We start from the raw sequence: 25,179 nt of genomic DNA, 5'->3' as shown, positions 1-25,179 counted from the left end.
GCATGTGTGACTGATATAACAATAGAGACAGTGGATTTTTTTTAAACCAATATACAGACACAGCAGTGGAATATTACAGTACTTTAACCAGTTAATCAGTAACAGAGCTGCAGTCTGGTCTATTAGGGGGTTTTTGGTTTAGAAATTAGTCTGTCTGCCTCTTCTGTAATGATCTTTCCTTTATGATTGTTATCATCTGAGTCACAAAGATAAGATAAGCTGTTATAAGACATTCCTTGAGTCTGTAGGACTGCCTACACAACCTAATTCAACACTGATGTTTTGTGTCTCTGAAATGTATTTCCATGTCAGAGTCCAGCTTCAGCGGATTATGAATAAATCTGCAAATATATGAAGTAAAGTTATGAATCTTTGTTGTGTATTCAAAAAAGTTCTGGGATGTGTTTTCAGGGATAGATGAAAATGTCAGTCCATCCAACACTTTGGTCTAGACTGAAATATTTCAACAACTATTGGATGGATTGGAAATTTTTACACACATGGTCCCCAGGAAAAATTCCTACTGACTTTGTGATCTTCCTCTAATGTCACAATGAGATTGACATTTATGGTTAAGAGTAAAAAAATATCTTGACAGCTATTTGATGGATTTCCATAAAATTTGCTACACATATTGAAGGTCTATAAGATGAATTCAAGTGACTTTGGTGATCCTCTGAATTTCCCTCTCACTCCACCAACAGGCCAGAGTTTTAACTTATTCAGTAAAATATCTCAACACTAACTTGATGTATTGACACAAAACTTTGTGCAGATAATCATGGTCTCCAGACAATTATTTCTAATGACTTTGGTGATCCGATGAGTTTTTCACTCACTAGCAGGTTGACTTTTTAAATTTTTCTTGAACTATCTTAACAACTACTGGATGGATTTCTGTATGGAAGTCACAAATATAGGGAAGAAATGCCCACTTCTAGAGCCCAAGATGATATCTTCACTAGTCCATAACCCAAAGATGTTCAACAATGATAAAATATGATGAAGCAGCACTCATTTGACAGGCCTTAACAAGAGGATTGACATTTTTTCATCATTTTTGCTGGAAAACTGAAACAATGAATCGGTTATCAAAATACAAATGTAACTATTTTTCCAGCTCTATTACTATGCTTAAATATACTTCGCATTCGAAGGTATTTGAGGGGGAATCTGAGGGGAATATTGAGATCATGTAGGTTTCAGTGGTTAACTTGGTCTCTTCTTAAATACCACCATCAGCAACAGTGCTGTAATCTGATTCAACTGATTTATATAGCATGCATTAACATATGTGTTGCTTTTCCATACAAAACCATGACGGTGCTGATAAAATGTGAGATATGAGAGAACTAGCATTTTGAGAAAGTATTTTAATTTTATTTTAAAGAGAACATTGAGTCTATTCTGTATGCAAAAAATGTACGAATGGAAAAAGAAAAGATAGAAAAAAAGATAGTCACCAGCTGTGTGCATCTTCATGTAGTGCAGAGGTGAAACAGGGAAGATATTTTCACACTTAATAGGTGCTCAGGCTTCTCAGTGCAGCAGTACACCCCCATTATACTATCACGAGGAGGGAGGGATCCAGACATTTTATCTGTCTGTCTCATAGCTGAAAATATAACCTACACCCTCAGGCTTTCTCAGCAAGATTCAGGAACAAGTAGGCAGACTTCATTCTGATTATAATTAGTATTTTGAATAATTTTGTTCCATAAATCTGACTTTTACACTCACTTTTTCACATTTTTTAACTATTTTTAAAAATGTAACTGTTACAAATGTGTGTTGAAAGGATTTTGTTTTAATCTTAAAGATTCAAAAACATTCAACTAGTAAAAGAGAAAGTAGATGAAGATGGAAACTGATGGTGGTCTGTGTTGCTGCATGTTTACCATCGCCCAACACATTGCACACACGCAGAGAGCTAGAAAGGAAATAGAGAAAGCTGATGGCACCTGTCTTTTCCTGTTGTAAACGAGTGTAAAGGTTAAATGTGAGTGTCACGACTGGCTCCATGGGGGTGTGTGGTCAGGAGGGCCAGCAGACAGCAGGTGGCTTCTATAGCGACCATTCACAGCCCAAAATCTGGAACACGGAGCAAATAAGACCAATAATAAGACTTCCAAATTTGCAGAGAGCTTCTCAGCGAATGTGGTGATTTGAAGGGGAAATGAGGGGAAATTGCATCCTCGGTCCTGCAATCAAAAAATAATATCCCCTCTTCATCATGTTCCAAACGTTTCCCTCCTCCTACAAAGCATTAAATACAATTAAGTTAACGACTATTACGGTAAAATTGCTCTCAAAATAAAGTGATACGAGAGTTTCGCCTCTGTCAACTTGGAGAGGGTGCAGCAGCGCCTGTTAATTATTTTGGCTGTTGTTTTAGTGTCGCACGGGCTGAGGATGGAAGGGGCGTGTGTTTGATAAACAGGGCGTGTATTTGGCTGTCACACTGTGAGGGTTTCCTACAGAGACGCTGCCAGGGAGCCACGGGAGCGCACAGAAGGCACGGAGCGCTGCGGGACATGAATTCACAACCATCATTCAGCGGAGGACTTTGTTCAAGTTATTGTTGAAATCTACAGATTGTCTTTGATGCTTTGACCAGATGACAAATCCTAAAATCTGCCAAAGGGACAAGTAAGATCAGAAGAGGAACATGTGGAGCTTTTTGACTCGCGATGGACACGTTTTGCGCCACTTGCTGTTATGGCAAGAGCGCAGTGATTGTTTTAGGCGTCCTCAGCTTGAATAAGTTTTAAAAGTCAGAATAGCATGAAGTCATTTGACATGGCATGTTTCCTGCGTTGTGTCCTCGTGCTCAGGGTTGCGACTCATGGGATGTAGTAAATGGAGAGCTGCGTTCAACTTTGGACACCTGAAGGTGCAGTCCAAGCTGTCCGTGTTCTTTACCATGATCATTCTCTTCACTTACCTCTTTTATTGCCTCAACGGATACTGTGACTCCTTGCCCAGGCCTGTGTATGACCAACAGACTCATCTTCAAAATAAAATTGTCTTAAATGATGGACAAGAAACGGCAGCGAAGCAGCTCGGTGCGTATAACGCGTCCCCGGTCTCGTTTGTCCGGGAACAGCTGTCGGATTTGGAAATCAGCGATGTTCCAGCTACTAATATATCTATAGCGAATACTTTCGGCAGCAAAAAGTTTCCTCAGGCCATCATCATCGGGGTGAAGAAAGGTGGCACTCGGGCTCTGCTGGAGTTCCTGCGCATCCATCCGGACGTGAGAGCAGTCGGAGCAGAGCCGCACTTCTTTGACCGTTTCTATGAAAAGGGACTGGAGTGGTACAGGTAAGCCTCTCTTTAATGATATATGATTCACAACAGATTTTTTTAACTCAATATCATAGGCTTTCCTGTTGGCCCCAAACCGGGAAAGGACCGGAATAGTAATGAACTGAAAGAGTCAAAGTTCAGGTCAAAAGTCATGGACGCCTGATTAGACGTCGAAACTGTGGACTGTCACTCGCTAGAAAGAAATGGCTGGAAATGAAAGTGTAAGTTAGAGCTGTAGACTTTCTTTTTATTGTTTAAGCCTCACACACTGCTCATATTCTGAGCCGCAGATCATTCATAAAAAAACCTCATCAGTCACTTCATAAATTAGTGATTAATCCTTAATGAAGCTTTCAAAAAGCAGAGAGTTTATTCTTTAGTTTTTGCTCTTTTAAGTTCATGGTGAAAAACACATTACAATCACACTGTGTAATGCTCCTATGTTACATAAAACAAGAGCTACAACGATTTCAATAAGTTATATTAAATATGGAGAATGCAACAATATTTTTTGAATGGTAATTTTTGAATAAATATGGGTCAGACATTCTGCTAAATTGTGTATCAGCTGCACAATTTTTTAAAAGTTGAAACATTTCCATTTTTGTATATTCTCGGTCACATTATGAGAAGTCTTCCAGTTTCAGGCTAAAAGAAAAAAGTTTTATAGTACTATTCTCAAATGTAAGTAGGTCAAATTTGACCCTGATGAGTAAGAGTTAATATCTGTATAAATATGTGCAAAAGCCTTTTATGTTGTGTTTATTAAAGTGGTTTCTGGTAATACGTTTAAGTCCACACATACACGAAGGCATTGATTAAAGATGTATTCATAGAAAAACAGTGATTCTACTATTCTTCTGACACAGGCCGTGTATTGCATTAGGTGTTAATGTAATAAAATAAACAGGTCATGCAGGCCAAGTACACCGGGGCCCTTAAACCACAGGGGCCCAACAAGACCCCAGTTCTCTTCTAGTTTATTCTGGATCATTTGTACATGTTCCCTGTCAAAAACATCTTTTTTATCTTCAATATTTTGAGTCCATTGAGGTTTTTTAGTCGTTAGTTTGCCCGACCAGTCTGATACTGTCTGAACAGACAGATGTGCACACTGCTCAATCCAAAACACTTGAGCTCATTTTGTTTCTCTGGAAGCAGTCTGAGGAAACCTGCAAACTGAAAAGTGTCTTTATAAATATAAATTAATAAATGATAACTGTTTCAAATATAGAAATTGATAGTTATCCTATTTTTTTAAAAGCCTTTTTTCTCAATCTTGGACCATGATGTAAAAAAGTGCTTAAAGTGGCAATTTGATGTTACCATCCTTAGGGGACCAAATGTAGGCAAAGCTTTATTATCATGTATTTTTTAAGTTGCCTTTTTACAGAAAACACTGATTCAGACACACTCTGTTTCATATACACTCTCCTCTGATAAGTCTACAGAAATATGTCTTTGCCCAGGTGCATACATCATGTTGTGCCGGTGTGATCAATCATTCTCCTCTTTCTTCTATCCTCTCTCCTCTCCTCTCCTGTCCTCTCCTGTCCTCTCCTCTCCTCTCCTCTCCTCTCCTCTCCTCTCCTCTCCTCTCCTCTCCTCTCCTCTCCACTCCTCTCCTCTCCTCTCCTCTCCTCTCCACTCCTCTCCTCTCCTCCTCTCCTCTCCTGTCTTCATTAATATCTCTCAGCACCAATAAGACGCTCTGCTGATAGCTTCCAGGGATGGCAGCGTATTCAGTCCCCTGCCAATAAATTGCTGTTTATTGAGCTGACACACTTCTTCCCTAAAGTGTCCATGTTGGTCCCCTGAGGGCCTTCGTCACCACCAGCCTGATCACAGGCAGAGGGAGGATGTGGATTGCGGATAGGGCCTGAGACGAATTCTAAGTCATCTGGTCATGTATTTTCTGGAGGAGGATAAGTCAAAAATTGGCCTTTGAAGGTTCAGTAGTTTTATGTGACAAATAGCCTGAATTTTGTTCCAGGACTTTATGTTTTTCCAATTAAACCCAGACAAATGAAACCGTTTTAAGGATAGCAGCATGCAGAAAGACACACTCGATCTTATTCTATGAAACAAAATTGGGGGAAAAAAATTAAAGGTGCAAATTAATGTTTTAAAGCATCACTTGTAGTCAGAGAAACATGCAAAAATAATGTTTTAAGGCAGTTGTAGTCTGACGAATCCTCTTTTGGTTGCTGTCTGATATCTGATAGAAATGAGAGGAAGAGAGACAGACAGCAGACGGAGAGGCAGGGACAGCAGAGAACTATTACAGAGGAGGAATGAGGAAAATGATATGGGGAGTAAATGACGGTTTGATAAAGAGAGACGTGAGGAAAAGAGGCGAGGTGTGGCAGAGACATGTTGAGTGAGAGAACAAGACAGACAGACGCAGGGAGGATCAATACTGGCGGGTAATGATCAGATCGCGGTGAGGCTCAGGTGGAACAGCAGGGACGTTAGAGAGTGTTTCTTTGTTTGTTAGAATAGTTATAGGTAACGCCTTACAGGAAGAGGAAGAGGTCTGGGGTTTTCCTGGTGTAAACTACAGTGACAAGCACTTCAAAGCTTTGAGTGATGTGTTTAGCCACTGGTTGCAACAGTTTATTATCAGAGGTATGAATGACTAAAAACGGAACTAAAAACTTTAAATTGATATTGCTTTATCAGATCATCAGTCCAAAGATATTCAGTTCAGTATCGAGTTAGTTAAATAATTGCTGATTCATTTTATTATATTTTATGTGTTTAATCAGATTATTTCAATAGGTGCATTGCTTTATTATATAACTTGTTGAAATTAAGGAAAATATATAAAAATGTTGTTGAAACCATCTCCAATTTTCACTTTTCATGGAAGTGGATATTCTTGGGTGTGAGCATTTCACCACACATATTGTGTCCTTTTTCATACCATTTTATCACTACTGACATATTCCTATCTGATATACTGTAAGTACTGTTAAATGTCAGCATTGTTGTGTATTGTAGATTCATGTCTCCTGGCAGTTTCACACCGAAGGTACAGGAGTGAATAGTTAGCAGGGAGAAGAGTGCAAAATGAAAAGCAGGAAACAATCCTCCAAAGCAGCTAACTAGAATACTGCAGATTACATCACAGTGTAAATAATAAATATCCACATCCTCTCTAATATTTTCCACCAGGCTTTCAGATCTTTTTACCCAACCCGGTAAGATCAAAGAGTAGACTTACATAATTCAGTGGTTTAAAAAAAAAAAAAAAAGCACAAAATGAACATTTTCACTATCTTCTCTACAGTGAAAATACCACCATCAGAGTTTGCACCTCCTGTCAATGCCAGAATCCCATTGGAAGTGAGTTGTGGGTGTCAAAGTTCAATTTAACTGAAATTTGGCGTGTTCAACCTGATGGAAAATCAGCGTCGAGTTTCAGCAGTGGCTCAGGGAGCTGCTTTCCATTGGAAATTATGGCAATGTTAAACTTTTGGTGTAAAAAAACCCTCCAGCCATCTGTTTGTAGGTACAGACCAACTGTAAATGGATACTTTAAACTGCATAACATACAGTTTGCGTGCTAATCTTTGGTGACATCATAATAGTAAGTTTTGCTTTTTTCTTGGTTTTTCAGTATGTTTGGTATATTTGCTGCAAATTCTTGGTTCAAATGTAATTCTGTATGTACATCACTGGGCAACAAAGGAAAACAACTCATCACAGATTGGATTAGTTTCTACTTGTTTTTAATATAATAAATGTGAGAGTAAACCTATGCAGACTTATGATTAACTGCACGTTCAGCTGAAGCAAGAATCTGAACAGCGATAGTAGAAAGAGTTAAAGGTGAGGAGAGTGCAACCTTTACGTTTTCCTTTTACTGCTCTCTGTTGACAGGAAACTGAGCTTACCTTGTGGTCTTTTAACACAGATATGACGTCTTCATGTCTTTTCTTTTTCTCTTTTTCTCTTGTCTATTCCTTCTTTTTGAAGGCGTAATGAAACGTGCGTTTTCGCTCCATCCTAATCTGCTGACAGCTCTTGTCAACGCTGTGTGAATTGGACCGGTTTAATGACAGGTCAGGCATTAACACAGACAGCTCAGGGACATGCAAAGGGGCTGAGAGGGATTAGGCCCCCAGTCGCAGTTAAACAAGGCCTTATGAAGCATTAGTCAATGCCAACCACCCACCCACCCGCCCAGCACCTCACCTTGTAGCGTGATGAGCGCTTCGGTGTTGCTTCAACCTTCAGTGCTATAGGTGAATATTGGACCCAGGAGCCGTGTAGCTCACTGGCTTACAGACAAGTCATAAGAATTATTGGGATTTTTTATTTTTATATGAGACGGACATTTTTAGTCCTTTCCTTTTTTCCTCCCCCAACCTTTGCTCCCTTTCCTTCTTTCCTTTTCCCCAGTGGTTTGTTTCATTTCCTTTCCCATCCTTCATTCATTTTCCTTTCCTTTGTTTCTTCTCCTTACCTTTCCTTCTCTTTTCCCCCCCCTTTCCTATACCTTGTTTCCTTTTCGTGCCTTCTTCCCCTTTCCTTTTATTTCTTTTCCTATCCTTTTATTCGTTCATTTCCTTCTTCTCCTTTCCTTCCTTTCCTGTGTTCTCTTCCCTTTCCTTTTATTTCTTTTCCTATAATTTTCTTCTCTCATTTCCATCTTCTCCTTTCCTTCCTTTCCTTTCCTTTCCTTCGTTTTGTTTCCTTTCCTCTCCTTTCCTTCGTCTCCTTTCCTTTTATTTCTTTTCCTATCCTTTTCTTCTTTCATTTCCTTCTTCTGCTTTCCTTCTGCTCATTTCCTTCCTTTCCTGTTGTTTGTTTCCTTTCATTTCCTCCTTCTCCTTTCCTTCCATTCCTATAATTGTTTCCTTTTTCTTTCCTTTCTCTCTTCTCTTTTCCTTCCCTATTGTTTTGTCTCCTTTTTTTGTGTTTTTATTTTGCTTCTTTTCCTCTTCTTCCTATCTTTTGTACCCTTTCATTTCCTATGCTTTCCTCTCCTTTCCTTATTTTCCCTCTCCTATGTAGTGACAATATATCTTTGCATTAATGTGTCCCTTTGTCATTCAGTAGCTATGACTAATCAGTGTTTATGTTGTAAGGCTTCCCCTATAGCCTCCCTTCATCTCCTTCTCCCTCTGTTCTTCTGCCTATTCCATACTTCCACATATCATATGTTGTTATAAAAATATTATTCATTTAGTGTAATTACATGTTAAGTACTCAGTGATTCACATATATCAATTTGAAACAGAAGCGTAGCATGTGGAGCCAATGAAATCATCTGAAACTGGGCTGGAAAGTATCACTTGAAGATTTATTCTCTTCATTTCAAAGAGCTGTCTGTATGTCTTTGAGCCTAAAGGAGAGCTTTGGCCTCTGTCTTTAGCTGGTAACCAAGTAAAACACATGGACATCCTTAAAGGAAGCATTTGGCAAATTGTTTTAGAAAAAAAATGCTTATATGTGGAAAAGCCTTGGCTTTGCCATCTACTGGAAACGATTCTGTGGTCTCGTGGTGGAGAACGAGGGTTTAGACAGCCACGGTTTGCAAGTGTGTGTGTGTGCGAGTGTGTGCTTGGATGTGTGTGGATTCATTCACACTGCTTCAGCTCTACCTGTCCACTCCCCCCCGTGCTTCTCAGCGGTTCTCCAGCCTTCCCCTGACGCAATAAATATCCCACAGATATAAATGTCATTTCCCGATATCGACCACCTAAAATAGGTTCTTTCTATTGATCTCCTCCTCTCTGCCTTTATCACGCTGTTGCAGCAGAAATGAATTAACTTCTGAATATTCAATCTTGTTGACAAGGAGCTGTTACTCCTTTGCACTGCTGACATTTATACCCCACAGTCGGGAGTGTTGCTGTAGCGGATTTATTGGCTTGTTCGGGTCACTCGCGCTGTGTAAAGCCACCAGACGAGTTCTCTTTCTTGTGAGAGTCGATGATTTTGCTCTCCGTCTCTAAATCTCCTCCCTCATCGACTCTGTATTTCTTTTTCCCCGTATAGTCTCTTCTCTGAGAGCTGGATGTGCTACCTAGACAGGAATGTCCAGGTTTTTATTTCCTGTTAGACTTTTCTACCAATCACAGGGGGATTCTCTGGGTGAATTCCTCTCTCTCTCTGTGCACATTCTTGGAAGCTGGATGTTGTGGAGAGTGTTTTTCAGACCGACAAAGGCTTTAGTAGAAAGAGAGAGAGAGACAGAGAGACTTTCAGGGGTAGAATTTGAAGAAATAGGAAATGTATAGATCCTGCTGGAAGAAAGAAGGCTTTGTGCACAAGACAGGGTTCACTGCTCTGCACTGTATTTAAAGCTGCATCAGTATCAGAGGGAAAAACATGAGCGGCACTACAGGGCACGTCTGTCAGAGCTAATCAACATAACATGCAAGCACTGTTATTTACATGTAAACAGATTTTTTGTTAGAATTAATACAATATGTAAATGAATCTGAGAAAACTATAACAGTATAATCAAACATGACTTAATAAATTGGTATAGGATTGGATAGGTATGGATTTTTACTCTGGGGGGGAAAAAAAGGCCCGATCCAACTCAGTCATCAATATTTTGACAGCTCGTCATTGGTCGACCTTTCCCCTCGCTGCGTGCCGTGTTTCATGTCTCATCCAGTCAGAAATAATGGAATCAGATGGGTACGACTGGCGAGAGGTGCAAGATTAGAGGATCACTGGGGAAACTGGGAGCCTCACCACCGCACTTCAATCACAATTACAGAGAACAGAAAGAGAAAGTTTGTGTCAAAATGCATACGCCATTCATCATTGTGACTGACTTTTAATTTCTGTGTCTTCAGTTTTCTGGGTTTTAATTCCAGACTGTCAGAAGAAAATGTGCATTTAAAGTAAAAGACTCAAGACACACTGCTGCTTTTTTCTCCTCTTTCTGCCTCCTCCAACTTCAGTCCTCTTCTATTTGTCTCTTTTGCTCTTTGCTTTTTTCCTCCAGTTTTCTTTGGTTTGTGTCATTTTAGATTACTTGCAAACAGGAAATGAGAAAGACAGAAAGAGAAGATATGTGCAAGATCAGAACATGTACATATATATAGATATAGGAATAGAAAGTGGAAGTGGGTGACATTAAACGTACTGCTTAGCAGTTGAAAGTACATTTCCTCAAGTGTTGCACTTTTTTAAATTGCCATTATTTATTCATGTGATCTCATTGAGATCAATATCTTTTTAGCAAGAGAGATCTGAATAACCAAACACAGCAACTCATACATGAACACACAAAAGCAGCATCAGAAACTATCTCTAAAAACAGCTCTAAAAAGCTAAATGTTTAATTTCACTCAGTGGGAAGATACTTTCAAAGTCATTTATAATTCATTGGAATTGAGGTCAGACTGATGTGGTCTGAAGAACAGTGGTTTTTAAATTTGAGAAGAGACGTGATACACTGAGGCAGCTTTAGTGGGAGACACTTAGGAAACAAAAATGATAGATTGTAGCTCTCTGTACTCTTTCATACGGCGCAAAGTGATGAAAACGGTAAATTTATCTCCTGTAATGAAAAGCAGGGCACAATGTTAAACTGCAACATGTTATTTTAAAGTGGAATGAGCTGCAGGAGAGTACAGGATATCCACGCAGTCAAGCACAGACATGACGGCCGATTAAACAGTTTTTGTCCTCAAGAAATATTGAGGTAATTTACTTAACAGTTTTAGTTTAACATCACTTCATGCTTCTACATTTCAGTAGGAAAAATCTCACTTTTTACTCTACTACATTTATTTGTCAGCTATAATAAGTAGTTGGGAAGATTTGACTTATTATATGGTATCAGATAATAGTGCAAGTTCTTAAATAAACAACCCATTAAAAATATATCATCCACCTCAATCGGCTGCAAATTACAAATACTGCTCATATTTTAATGCATTAGTGTGAATAATGCAATAATAAATTAAAGATAACAAGGGAGGGGTCAAATTATTGCACTTTTACTTTGAATACATAATAATTTCCCTAAATATAAGATCTGAATACTTCTTCCACCTTTGGATATGTGTAGATATAATTATATGTAACACAATACGCATATCAGAATATAAGTGTTTCAGACTGGAGGGGTGACAAATTGAAAATAAAACTAACAAAAGAGCATGAAACAGAAGTAAAATATTAAGTGAAAATGTTTAACACTCAAAGTTACTGTTGTCTGGTCTTGTTGGACAGAGCAGACACTCAAATCCACACCCAGTTTACCATCAGCAGTCTGTCTGGAGAGGCAGGTAATTATTGACTATGTGTGCATGTGTGTGTTTGTGTGTGTGTGTGTTTGTGTGTGTGTGTGTGCTCGTGTAACCGTCGACCTCTCATTGGTGTCCATCTCTGTTTAATGTCTGACTGCCTGTGTGAGTGAAGGGGGAGGGGGTTGTCGTGAGAACCTGCAGCCACCCTGAGAGTCCCACAGAGAAACACACCTTCCATTGTCTATAATAAAACCTCCCTAGAAAACTCCCGACTGCTGGACTTAACAAACTTAGAAGAATTGGTTAACTGCCGGTGATGCCTGCACTCATTTTGAGGGGAAATGAGATTAATTATGCCTGAAACTCTGGCAGAGCGCTAGTGCTGAATTTGAGGACAAGCAAAAACATCAAACAAAATGCAGTGAGGGAAGGAAATCTGGAAGCCAACACCAGCTCCTGCTTCATGTCCATCCAAACTCTACTGTGTCCTGCATGTTTGATGTGCGTGTGTTTGTGTGTAAACGTAGCCAAGGTCCACTGAGTCCACTCTGAAGAGCCTGATAGATGGCACTAATAGCAGACCGCTGAATTGGCTGTTTCCAGTTGTAAAAGCTGTGTCTGTGCCAGCAGTGATTTCCGTTTTTCTGCTTAAGACACTGCTAACAATGAGCTGAGAAACCACAAGGAGTGGCAGGCTGAAACTGTTCGGAAGTGGGTTTTCGCGATCGGACAGTATCGAGTGTTCTTATTGGTCGGGACCTGGGGAGTTGCCAGACAAGCAAAAGTCCATATTGAGTCGATTATAGTGTTTCTGAGGTGTGTGTGTATGTCTGTCCCACATGTGTGTGCGTTCATTTAGAAAAGCTGTTTAATTATTGGAAACATGGTTGTTTTCTCTGTCGCCTGTGCAGACTCAGAGAGGAGGCTAAATGTTACAGCATGTACATGCTGGGGAAAAAGTCTCTGGTTTAATCTTTAACTGGACTGAAGGACAAAATTGCAGCTTAAGAGATAATAAACAGCTGATTCAGTATCTGCAAATATCTATATATAATGTAATATATAGAGGAAATATAAAACATATTAGTGTATATCCTTCAAATATAAATAACAATGTAATGATATGATACTTAATAATTAATCTATTAGTCTATATAAGGACATTTTCAATGTATTTTGAAACACAAAGACTAATATAGTCTCTTAACTTTAAAATAAAAACAATGTTATGATCATGTAAATAGAAAAAATAAAAAATGTTATTAGTAATGTTCATTTTTTGCAATATACATTTTGAAGAAAAAAAAGCATGACATTTATGAAACCCAACGTTACCGAAGGTTACTTGTTATTTATGGAGCTTTCAACCACATTTCGTGGCCCTCTTCAGCAAAGTTCCCATGGAGATGTTTTAGCTTTTGTCACATGACCTAAGCACACTTCTCTCATGTGTGACCTAAGGGATATCACAAAAGAGCAACTCCATCCAGTGAGGAAGGTCATGAAATGTGGTTAAAAAACTCCTGAAACTACAAATTATTTGGACCTTTTTATTTTTTGTCAAAATATGAATTGAATCTTTTCCCATTGAAATACAAATTAAATGAATTACATCAGATTTATTATATTTTTGATTTGAAAAGACCTCCTCTTGAGGATATTACTAACAGTTGAACATATTTTAAACTAACAGTTGAACATATATTCTCAACCAATTTCACAAATTTAACAGCTCAGTTATGTAACTGTGGTGAGGACGTCATCACATCACTGGGGTCAGGATGCAACAGGCAGGAAGTGTCCCTCTGTAATCTGTCCGTCTCTCCACCCTCTCTATCTGTTCATCCCTCCCACCATCATGCGTTTAGGAGATCGGATGAAGTCAGGGTGGGACCTGGGGGGCCCCTGGAAGCTAGAGATAAAACCACACAAGTAGGCCACTGTGGGCCTGGCAGGAACACAACTGCAGATTTTCCCATTTGATAAGTTAGGAGGAGTGGGAGCAATCAGTGGCAATATGCACACGCACATACATTTACTTGCACTTGCTCATATGGACACATGCCTTCAGATACACACAACAGGCTTTACCTTATTACCATATTCCCTCATTACAGGTTGTTTTGCTATCAGGAAGATACAATCACTAAATCTCTTCTTTTGTCTTAATTTTCTCCGTGCTAACATTTAAGATAATACATGTAATTTAATTTTACTTGTTTATATTTTGACGACATCTTGGGTGCTCACTTCCTTCCTTTTTTTGGGTCAAGTCAGAATTGTAGTACTTCGCTGCCTTATTTTCCTGTTTACAAGCTTATGCAATAGTTTTACATTTTGGTAAATATGCGAAATTCGATTTCTTACTGAGAGTTAGATGATAAGATTGATACTACCCATATCGTTAAATACTACAGCCAAATAAGTTACAGCCAGTAGCTGGGTTGACAAATTTAAAAAAAAAAATCAAATAAAATGTGTAAATTAGTGAGTTTTAGGGATGTTGGTAGGCTGATTTTTTTTTAACCTCGGGTAAAGTCAGGCTAGCTGTTTCCAGTCTTAGCAAGAACACTAGCTCAGCTAAACAGTTGCTGGCTACAGCTAGATTTTTAGCAGAAGAGGAGGTAATTAGCCTAGCTTAGCGTAAAGAATGGAAGCAGGGAGAAAAATGTGGCCTGATTCTGTCCAAAGTTCAGAAATACGCTAAGTAACACCACTAAAGCACACTAATTAACGAGTATGTGCTGTTCCTTGGCGACCAGTGAGTGGGCACAGTGACTTTCTCAAGTCTCTGCTGGTTTTTCTGGCAACCTCATGGTGATAATAAGACTCCAGGAAATCGCGCCCAGCCACTGTTGGCTGCAGAAATGCTGGTTCACGCATTTTGGATGAGATGAGTTTGGAGACAGCCAGGCTAGCTGTTTCCTTGTTTCCAGTCTTTAACGCTAAGATAACTAAGCCTAACTTCATCTCTGCAGTTAACGCACTGACATTACAGTGGTATCAGTCTTGTCATCTAACTCTGGGAGGAAGAAAGGAATAAGGAAAAAAGAGAATAAGGGTATCTCCCACTCCAAAAATGTCAAATCTTTCCTTTAAGACGAACAGCTGCCAGCTAACGCTAAAAGTTCAAACAGTAAAGAATTAGTGGCTTGGTTGAAAATCACAGATACTTTGACACATAGCACACACAGAGAGACGGAGGTCTTCCTCTGTGATTAGGCCTGTCCTGGTTTCTCAGAGGAAACTCTGACTGACCACTTCTCACTCACTCACTGCTCTCAGGCACTGTGATGTCTCTATTAACTGTTACGCCTCTATTTTTCCCCTCAGCTAGACACATTCTTCTGCTCTTTCCTACCGACCTACCCCAGTGATGCAAACCTCCTTTGGTAAAAATACTTTTCACCACCCTGGTGCGGCAGCCAGACAGTAACCTTCGGAGTGTGTAATAGTGTGCCACACACACGCTTGAGAGAGATATGGTAACATGAGGTGTCAGCAATGTGGGTTTATGTAATACAGATACTGTGCAAGGGGCTGATGGATAATATCTAACTTCTGTTTTTCATTCCTAAAAGTATAGATTGCTTCCACCAGAGATTTCTCAAAATCTCCTTTTGGCAGGCCAACCCACAAAAAATTGTATAACTGAAAAAAATGAAACACATATCAAAGAAAGAGTTTTTCTGTATTTTTACATAGCAATGGATTCATTTGACAAAAGGCTGAATACAGGCCAGAAACATCATCCAGATAATATATTGGTCCAACTCCAACAGACACAAAGAGAAGCACTACACTGCCTTCCCTTTTATTGAGTTGCTTACAGTTCCTGCTGACTTCTAATCAGCTCACAGAAGCTTCTCAGCCCTGTATTTGCCGCCTGTAATGACAGACTGGAGGTTATGCATGTTCCTTGAGGGAGGGAAATGAGGTATAACACATCAGTATAGGGATTGCATCCTCGCAAGACCAACCTGAAGATTCTTTCTCAAAATGCATGTCAAGGCCAATGAGACTGTCACTGGCAGGGAGAGTCTTGCCTTCCCCTGGGCCTACAAAAGACTGCACAGTTTCTGCAACTCAATATAAACTGCATTTCACCAGGCCAAATAGGCAGTAAGAGACTGACTTGTGTGTACCTCATTTCCCTCCCTCAGGGAACATTGGTTATGCATAGCCTCTAGTTCCCTTTTGGTCGGTAAACTTGGTACAACACATCACTATGGGGATAGAGCAACATGCCCTAAACACACCCCTGCAGATGGACTGAGCTGAACTGGCCCCGATACAGCAGCCGTGATGACGTTAACTACATCACAATCCTGCTGAGAGCACATCCTGTACTGTCACATCCAGGCGATACTACTTCATGAATGTATGTGGAGAAGCCCAGTTCACAGTGAAGTACACATCCTCCGCTGGTGGAGTGCACATGCACACTACTGGCCATCTGTGCGCCCTTGTAGGCATAAGCAAGCAAGATGACCTCTACTATCCAGTGATGAATATGTTGCTTGGAAAGTGCCTTCCCCGTAACTGGGTTAGCAAGACAGACAAAGTCATGCTTGATTGTCTATAGAGTCCAAATCCAGACCGAGAAAACAAATGTACTGGCTGGGAGTGAGATATTGCTTTATCTGGTTCATGACGAATCCCAGAGACTGCAGGTAAGACACAAGCTGGGACATGTGGGTATCAATTATCCAGGTGACCGAGGGTTTGAATCCTCGCCTCTGATCAGTGCCAGCACTACCTTGAGGGATTTGGTGAAAACATGAGGTTCAAAGGATATGCCAAATGGCAGACCTTGGTCTTTGTACGTTGTGCTATCATAGGCCAAGTACAGAAATTGTTTGTGTTTTGGTAACATTGGCATGTGTAAATAGGCATCCTTTAGGTCCAGCGTACTGCAGTATTATGAATTATGTAGTATGCAGTATTACAGTAAAAGTGCTGCAGTATTATGAGTGATATATAGAGAGAGTGGATTTCCTCTCTTAATAGTGGGGCACGGATGACTTTTCACCTTTACAGCTTTCCTAGACCCGCTTAAAGAGCTTTTCTTTTTGTCAAGTGTAATTCAACTTGGCGAGTTGGTTTGCTAAACATACCATTGTCCATTAGATTGATAGACAGTTGTGGAAACTGATTGTTTTAACAAGGCTAAACAGGTGCTTGTTAGTTGGACTAAATGCAGCACTAAACAAACACTCCAAGCAGCAGTAAATCACTACCAAGGGTCCTACTAGAGTCAGCTTATTGCGGTTTAGAGGCAAATAAATAAAGGAGTGGAGATTGTGTAGGGTCTCTGCCCCAGGAAAAGGTGGGACTCCCTCTGCTTGCGACAGTTTCATTGGCTTTGACAGGCTTTTTTTTTTTGAGAAAGGTTCTTCAGGTTGATCTTGTGAGGATGCATTCCTTATACTGATGTACTGGTATTCCACACAGCAGTGAGTTACAGACAGATTTTACAGATCTTTGACCACAGGCAGGCAGACTGTATCTGTCTTCATATGTCCCTCTGTAGTGGTTGAGGATGTCGATGTATTTTAAAATTCTTTCACATATGTCAGATGTATTCATAACAATCTTACATAGAAGGATACAGTAGAGGACAAGAGGAGGCTTTGAAGTTGTAAGAAAAGTGGGGAAAAGAGAGGAGGTGAAGGAAGGAGAAATGGAGGGGTAACGGAAGGAAAAGGGGGAAGAAAGCATGTACAAGAGAGAAATCTGCACATGATGACATGTTGCATTATATGATCCACCGTGATCCCCGGTGGTCTCACCCTCTGAATCACAACCATCTGCCTCTGACCTTCGGGGTGGAAGAGTCCATTTCCGTGCAGTACAGGGTGGAGGGGATTAAGAAGGTCCGTGGGTCTGGCCTCAGGCCCGGCAGAGCCGGCATGGATCACAGCTTTCAGAGCTCCGAACCAGAGGGAAACGTCCTAACCGAGAAACACTTCCCTCATCTCCCCAATAGCTCACACACACATGCACACATACGGAGAACTTCATTGCTCCCAGATGTGGATCCTGTGGAAGGCATGTTCAGATGGTTATTGTGTGTGTGTGTGTTGTGTTTGTGTGAGTCTAGAAAGCAGAGAAAGAGAGACAGAGAAAGAGCGAGACGGGAAAAGCGATAATAGCCATTGTGTTTACAGTGCCTGCAGGTGCTCTTTTTAATTTAAAATATATCCACAATTACACACATGTATTTTTAGTGGGTGAACCCCTTCATTCGAGGCAAAAATTACCCTACACAGTCACAGAGCTGTAACTTCTGTGAAATTGTTAAAAACATGTTTTCAGGCTAGCTGGACAAACTAAAACAGCAAACTGCTTCATTTTTATGCCCTTTAAGGTTGATTATTTTACCCCAGTAATCACTGGTGTTGACTGAATAAAATAGCACAAGAAATGCTAAGCAAACTACAGTCTGGCTTTGGAAAACACACTTGCTTAAAAACTGAATTGTCTTGTCCTTTTGAATTTGTTTCAGATTATTTATTAAATTTCCATTATTTATAACTCTACCATTTGTCACATTATTTATATTTTAAATAAAAATTACTGTAATCAACAGTGCAATTAAAATGTATGTTATTTAAAGGCAGCTAAACCACACCAAACTGTTTCAGTACCTCATAAGCTGAAGGAAGCAGTTACTTTTTTTCTTTTTTTTTTAGCAAGACTAACTATTTTTTTCCTCCATCATGACTGGATTTAGTTACTGCGTTATTTCTGTGGGATAAACAAACTGAACTACCAAGATGTCAGCTCATCAAAAAAAAAAAGTAAATTATAGATAACGATCAGGATGGTCGTCTGTCTGTGGCAGTGCAAAGAATGGTTTAACATGGTTTTTAGCTCTATTTAGCAGTTAGAGCAAATTCTGCATGCTGTTTTCATGCAAATTATACATTTCTAGGACATATGTTTTTATATGGTAACGCAAATGTCAAAAAGATTCTGGTGTTAACTCAAATATGCTTCATGTTGGTTTGTAGGGCAGAAATGGAAAATTCTGTTTAAATCATTTTTAATATATAGTCTACTATCTCCACTCGAAGTAACCCCTGATTGTCTCCTGTGCTGAGGGTCTGACGTAGGTCAGCATACACAGCTCACTCATGTACCCTCATATTGAAGGCATAAACAGTAGCCTATTAGCCTGCAGTCCTTTAAACAGGCCCTAATAAAGCTTGGCCCACCCACACAGAGCACAGCAAATGTGAGCGTGTGAGAGTGCCCGGACACATTTGTATGCACAGATAAACGCACATCTGCGTACTTTCAAAACCCAACCACATTCCTGTGCCAGATGCTAACGGTAAAGGTGTGATGAAAACAAACATCAGGTTGCTAGGTTTCCCGAAACTCTTTTTGGAACTTATACAGAGGCCGGCGGTCAGTGGCGTCACCACACACAACAGTTAGTATCAGATAAAAAGAACAAACACTATGTTTTTCATCTTCATGAGATAAAATGAGATTAGTCGTTCTTGAATAGTGGTCCAAGTTGATGAGACGATTTTGTGCTGTTTTTCTCTGCATCGGTGGTCTTTCCTCCCGTTCCCTCTTTCCTTCTATTATTGCCCACTCTTCTCTTTGCTCTTCTTCTTCTATCCCTTCTCAGTTGTACCCCCACATCCCCTTCTCTCCTCCCTGTGCTCCACTACTGTGTGGCCTCCTCCTGGGCTTTTTGTTGTACCCAGGCTGTCCTGTGATTACAGGCTAGTGCTCTAAAATGTAAACATGATGTCAATGGAAGACCCACTCAGCCTCACATGGAACACCATGGCTTCCATTAAACTGATTGGAGGAAATTAAACATCCATTTAGTGCTACAGACACAGTCACAAAATGCCCTAACACAGTGGCACCTCAGTTGTTTTTTCTTTCAGATCTGGTTGTGGGCAGTGGATATCACTGTATATGACCGTACAGAAAAACAGAACCAAAAATATAAAGGAGTCATGTTGCTGTTTTGTTTTTTCTTTTTTTATTCCTGTTGATTTTAATTTATTTTTATTATGTCACGTCAAGTCGAGGTTTTCCAGCGGCAACCACGTTTGATCGGAGAAAATTGTTCCTCGATCTAAAACGTCAGCAGTAACAATCAGGCTTTAGTTCAAGTCTCTTTAGAGCAGAGGTATTATTTCTGCAGCCACTGTTTTTGCACTGATGTTCAGGAGCCATATTGGGAGAAATCAATCGTAAAAGAAGCAGACTCCACTGACAGTAATATTGAGGAACTCAAGTGCATTGTAGCCAAAAATATGTTGATTAAAGGATGCAACTCTCCCTTTTTTCTACTGAAAACACATGCTTAATTGCTCAAGCAGGTTCTCTGGGGGTTGTTGGGAAGCCATTCTGGAAAATGTGGTAAAACGCAGGTAGATGAGGCAGGTTGAAGAGGAGTGGATGCACCAAAACCATGCAATTTACACAAAATAACATGACCGATTGTTGACACATGAGAGTAACAGTATCCAAAGGGTGGAATTTCCTCTTGAAGCCAGAGTTGTTAAACTTTCCTTGAATCCAAATAAGAAATGTAGCTTTTTCTGGGAGTCAGATTCATAAAAACTATATTACCACTCACGTCATGTGGTGACCAGAAATAAGCACATGACCCACAGTCTTAGAAACCTGGCTTTAGAGCAATAGGTTGTAGCTTACACTTTGGCCTGAAGTGCTCATTGTAATACATCCCAACATTCAGGCTAGCCATAAAAGCAGTATTGTTTTTCTAAACTTTTCTACCCGAGGTATTTGCTGTATTTTTCTCGATTTTGTTTTGCCCCGGCCCTGTAATACAACTCAGGGGTTTCTTATGAATACCATAAGTTGTATATTTGGTGTTACCCTCATAGCTTCATGGCAGGGGCCACGCCGGTTTTGGAGCCGAGTGTGTGTATTGGATCAGAGAGAGAGGAATGGAGCCGGCTCCATCACCACACACCAGAGCTCTGAGCCCCATAAGCCCTTCACTTGCAGACCAACCACGAAGACTCAGACCCGACCATCACCATATGCCTGCTTAGGAAGGAACTGTGGAAATTAGCTGGGAGATATTTCACAGTTGCAATTCTGGCATCTCTCACTGCTTATATGCAAACTGTGCGTGAGATTTGAATCTCGTCTTTTAAACTCAACGAAAGGGGTTGTTGTCTTTTTTTTTTCACCGTGGAAAATTGGCAGGATATTTTTCACAACGGAGGTTATTAGATTCCATTTTAGCGTTACAGTAGCATTTCAATGAATTAAATGACACAAGACAAATAGGTTTTCCTTTCCCTCCCATTTCCCTCATTTTATATACAATCTGGTCTAGCACATTATTAGAGCGCTCGGTCAAACATAGGCTTTGGCTGGGGTTTGTTGAACTCTTTGAGGTACTACGTCTTGGCCTCTGAGTCATCTAAATACGGGTAAAGATCATAAGGAAGAGGGCAGGCCAGTGGACTAAAAGGCAAACTGTGCTTATAATACCTCAACCACTGCTGATAATAACAATGAGAGGGCCAAAGGCATTAACTTAGTTTTAATGACAACACGTGGCTGCCATAACACTTGAATAACCTGTGTATGTTATAGGATGCTCTTGACTTTTTGAATTGTGTGTTTTCTGTAAACATCAAAAATATTCTAACCCAGTCTGCTCTACCTGACTGTGCTACACCTACACCTGATTTTGTATCATCCAAAGAAATGGTAGAGCGTTTTGGGTAATATGAATATTTCTGTCTTGCTGAGAAATGGATTAGAAGAATGATACTCTTTAGTCTGTGTATTAGGAGCCAGGAGGCAATTAGTGTAGCTTAGCAGAAGACTGAAAGCAGGGGAAATAGTTCGCTTGGCTCTGTCCAAAGTTTGAAATACACTTAGCAGCAACTCTGAAACTCATTTATTAACATGTCCTCCACAGCAATCCATACACAAACAGAAATGTAAGAAAGACAAGTTGTGGTTTTTCTTGGAGTTACGTGCCGTTACTGTTTCTTGGCAACCAGCCGCCTGGCACAGTGACTTTCTCAAGTCCCCATTGGTTGTTTGACAACCTCACGGTCACAGAAAAACTGTCAAAAGGAAGTCATGTGCTAACCACTGTCGGCTTCAGAAGTGGTTAGCACATCGGGGTAGGCATATCGTTGAACTTTTGAAGTACTCTCATGGGCATTTTTTTGACTTTGGAAAGAGCCAAGCTAGCAATCTTTACACTGAGCTAAGCTAACCTCATGACTCCATTGCCATAGTGAACATATGAGACATGAGAGTGGTATCAATCTTCTCATTTAACTTTTGGAAATAAAATGGAAGAGAGTATTTACCAAAATGTCAAAAACTGCTCCATTAACATAACATGATAAGGCTCAGCTTATAAGATGTTTTACCCACAAAAGGGGAAAACAAGGAATTAAAGTGAAGAAGAAATGTCTTCCAGTCTCCAGACTAACATTAATAGTGGTATGACGGTAATGTGGCTATTATCTGAGTCCTGCGGGACTTACTCGAGGAACACAGCGAGGAACAAGAGCAGAGGGAGAGTCCGGGCAGTTATGAGCCTGTTTAAGAGGAGGCAGCGGATGAGAGGAAATTACTTTTCTGAGGTTAATATAGTCCTGCGGTTTTCTTACAGTAGCCGCTCACAGACTCCCTCATAGTCTGCACTGACATGGTCACTCCATCACCGCCAGCAGCTAATGTCATGTTTATCTCTCTTTAATCACAGATTTAGCCCACTAATTACAAAGAAAAATCAAAAAGCCTTCATGGCATCTGAGGCACCATCAAAGGAATGCTCTGAGAATTATGACAATATTAAGGGAATGTATGGATTTTTTTAATATTGATGTTATTTTTGTAATAGGGAGTGTATGCAGGTATTTTGTTGTACATATTTATGGAATGTTTAGAGTACAGTGTTATTAATAGCAATGTTTCTTTCTCTTTTTCTCTTTTATCCAGGAACCTGATGCCTCGTACACTGGAGGGTCAAATTACCATGGAGAAGACTCCCAGTTACTTCATCACTAAAGAGGCCCCTCGCCGTGTCTTTTCCATGAGCCGCCACACCAAGCTCATCGTGGTGGTGCGTGACCCCGTAACCCGGGCTGTTTCTGATTACACCCAGACTCTGACCAAATCTCCTGGGCTCCCATCCTTTCAGAATCTGGCCTTCCGCAATGCTACCACAGGCCTCATTGACACCTCTTGGAGCGCTGTGCGCATTGGCATCTACGCGAAGCATCTAGAGAACTGGCTGCGATACTTTCCGCTCTCGCGGTTCCTCTTTGTCAGCGGCGAACGCTTGGTGACTGACCCAGCAGGCGAGATGGGCCGGGTCCAGGACTTCCTGGGACTCAAACGTGTAGTAACAGACAAGCACTTCTACTTCAACCAGACCAAAGGTTTCCCCTGCCTAAAGAAGCCAGAGGGGAGCAGCAGGCCGCGCTGCCTGGGGAAGTCAAAGGGCAGGCCCCATCCCCAGATCCCCTCTGAGGTCCTGCTTAGGCTCAGAGACTTCTACAGACCCTTCAATCTCAAGTTCTACCAAATGACCGGCCACAATTTTGGCTGGGACTGAACAGCTGCTTACCAAAGCTCTTAAAAGTTGTCAGTAGCGTTCTTGTTCAGCCAACAGCCAAGACCAGACAGGGATGTTTTAAAGACATTGTGTGTTACCAAAGCTTTTACTGTGCAAAAAATGCTTTTCATTTCATTTCCTAATCTATAAAAACTGAATGCAGGATCTGCCAACACTCTCCCTGCCTTCCTCCAGGTTTACAGCAGCCATGTTAACAAAATTTGTGAGAGCTTCTCAAGAGCCACTTTAGCGAAAAATGCTAAACAAAAAGATTTTGGCAGGCACAGGTCATACTGTTTCAGTGTGATGAGGACAAGCCAGAGTGAAATATACTGCTCATTTGTGTAAAGTTGGAACATCTCACACTTGGCACCAAAAGTGCCAGAAGTCCAAAATACGGAACAGCACTACATCCACATTGAAAATAAAACTAGTCAGTTAAACTAAATGGCAAGAGAGAAACAAACCTTGGCAGCAGGGCAAAGCTATGATAAACCAAATTACATATTTGAGCTCTGCTACAAGAATAACACAAAACAGCAACAAAAAAAACAAAAGGTTTTGAATTATGCACAATGAAACAATCAAAATAAATGTAAATGTGTTAATCATTCAGAATCACATCAGCATTGTTCAGTTTACCTCTCAGTAGATAATCTAAGATGTTTATACAGTATATACAGTTATAGGAAGTACTTTTTTTCTTCAGTTCTTACAAGAGGGACAAGAAATGTAAAAACACAGCTGACTGTGCTGTAAATTTGCTTTTATTTATGTTGCCAGTACAATTATATTTGAAATGCTCACCACAACTGTATCTGTGATTATTTTCAACTTCATTTGATCAACACTCACCTCCACAAATGGTACTTAACATGCAACTGTATATTTCTAAAATGCTAATTTATAAGTTGACAAGCTATTGTTGAGATGTTTTCTCTGAGACTTTTGTATTTGAAATTCTGCTGATATTCTGACTAAAACCTTTATTCTTAAACATGTGTTTTGTGCTTATTTTTGAATTGCTTGTCTGAGAACTGCTCAGTTCATCTTCTTTGTATTTATTCCAAACAAACTGATATTACTGCTGCCGGGAATACAAATACATCTGTGAGGCAGATGATTTTTAATTTGTTTGGCCAAAAGAGAGATTTACCACACACCAGATGATTACAAAAAAATGTAATTAATCATTATTGTGTTATTTCAAGTGATGACCTCGAAGGAAAGCTGACATTTGCATCTACAGTATATGAAAATGCTGTGGATTGTTGCATTAACCTTTCCCCTTCAACTATTTATAAAATCGAGTGTTAAACTAGCAGACAGCATAAATCACTCTTGAACATAGACTATCTAGGATTGTTATGAATAAAGAGTATGGTGCCTTTCAACAGTTAACTTTAAAGGAAAAGACTATTTGGGAAATAATCGCTGTCTGGTTAGTTAATTAGATGAGAAGTTCAACCTCTTGTATTTCAGGTGTATCAATCTTCTCATATTCCTCTCAGCAAGAAAGAGAATGAGGGCATTTCCCAAAACGTTAAACAATTCCTTGATGAGTGAGTGGTCAGTTGATCTTTGGCAGTCGGCTGCATATCCGGAGCTAAATTTGAAGCAAACGTTGGACTGGCTTTTCTGATGTGTAAGCAATCAATTCACTGGGGTGATTGGAGACCTTTTGGGGATGGCAATCTTTGACCTCGTCACTCCCCCTTGACCTGTGAGCCTGGTTGCCATAAACTGCTGACCGCTACCACCAGGCTGGTTAATGGAGTCGACCTGCATGAGCTATGCTGGTGGATGCACGCCCTAACACACATGCACACACTCACGCACAAATAAACACACACACAGGCATACAACAACTCCCCCTTGATCCATTAATATTGCATTCTCAACCTCTGGGACCTCCACTGAAGGGAGGTAGTCCAGATCAATAACAGCCTGTTTAGTTTATAGGTGGCGGGGATAGGTGCTTATACGTACCATGTCCCACTGTCACTTTGATTTAGCTCAGGGGTCGAGCATGGGTCGCTATCATAC

At 40.3% G+C, this 25,179-nt stretch overlaps 1 protein-coding gene across 1 annotated transcript; it reads left to right on the top strand.

The window, feature by feature from the left end:
* The first annotated feature begins 2,704 nt into the window (after positions 1–2,704).
* On the top strand, positions 2,705–24,105 carry si:dkey-121b10.7 (heparan sulfate glucosamine 3-O-sulfotransferase 6). Its single transcript, XM_062442349.1, has 2 exons — positions 2,705–3,324; positions 22,515–24,105. Exons 1-2 carry the CDS (start codon positions 2,846–2,848, stop codon positions 23,131–23,133), a joined length of 1,098 nt encoding a protein of 365 aa, XP_062298333.1. The 5' UTR covers positions 2,705–2,845; the 3' UTR covers positions 23,134–24,105.
* Positions 24,106–25,179: the final 1,074 nt, after the last annotated feature.

The sequence above is a fragment of the Scomber scombrus genome, chromosome 21 (genome assembly GCF_963691925.1).
Source record: "Scomber scombrus chromosome 21, fScoSco1.1, whole genome shotgun sequence".
Taxonomy (NCBI): Eukaryota; Metazoa; Chordata; class Actinopteri; order Scombriformes; family Scombridae; genus Scomber; species Scomber scombrus.
Note: the sequence above shows the minus strand (reverse complement) of the source record. Positions and strands in the feature narration are given on the sequence as shown.

Bases quoted from the DNA above. Each gene is read 5' to 3' on its own strand.
- si:dkey-121b10.7 (XM_062442349.1), top strand. From the start codon at position 2,846: ATGGGATGTAGTAAATGGAGAGCTGCGTTCAACTTTGGACACCTGAAG. The intron at 3,325-22,514 runs GTAAGCCTCTCT...TCTTTTATCCAG, and splicing joins AAGGGACTGGAGTGGTACAG to GAACCTGATGCCTCGTACAC.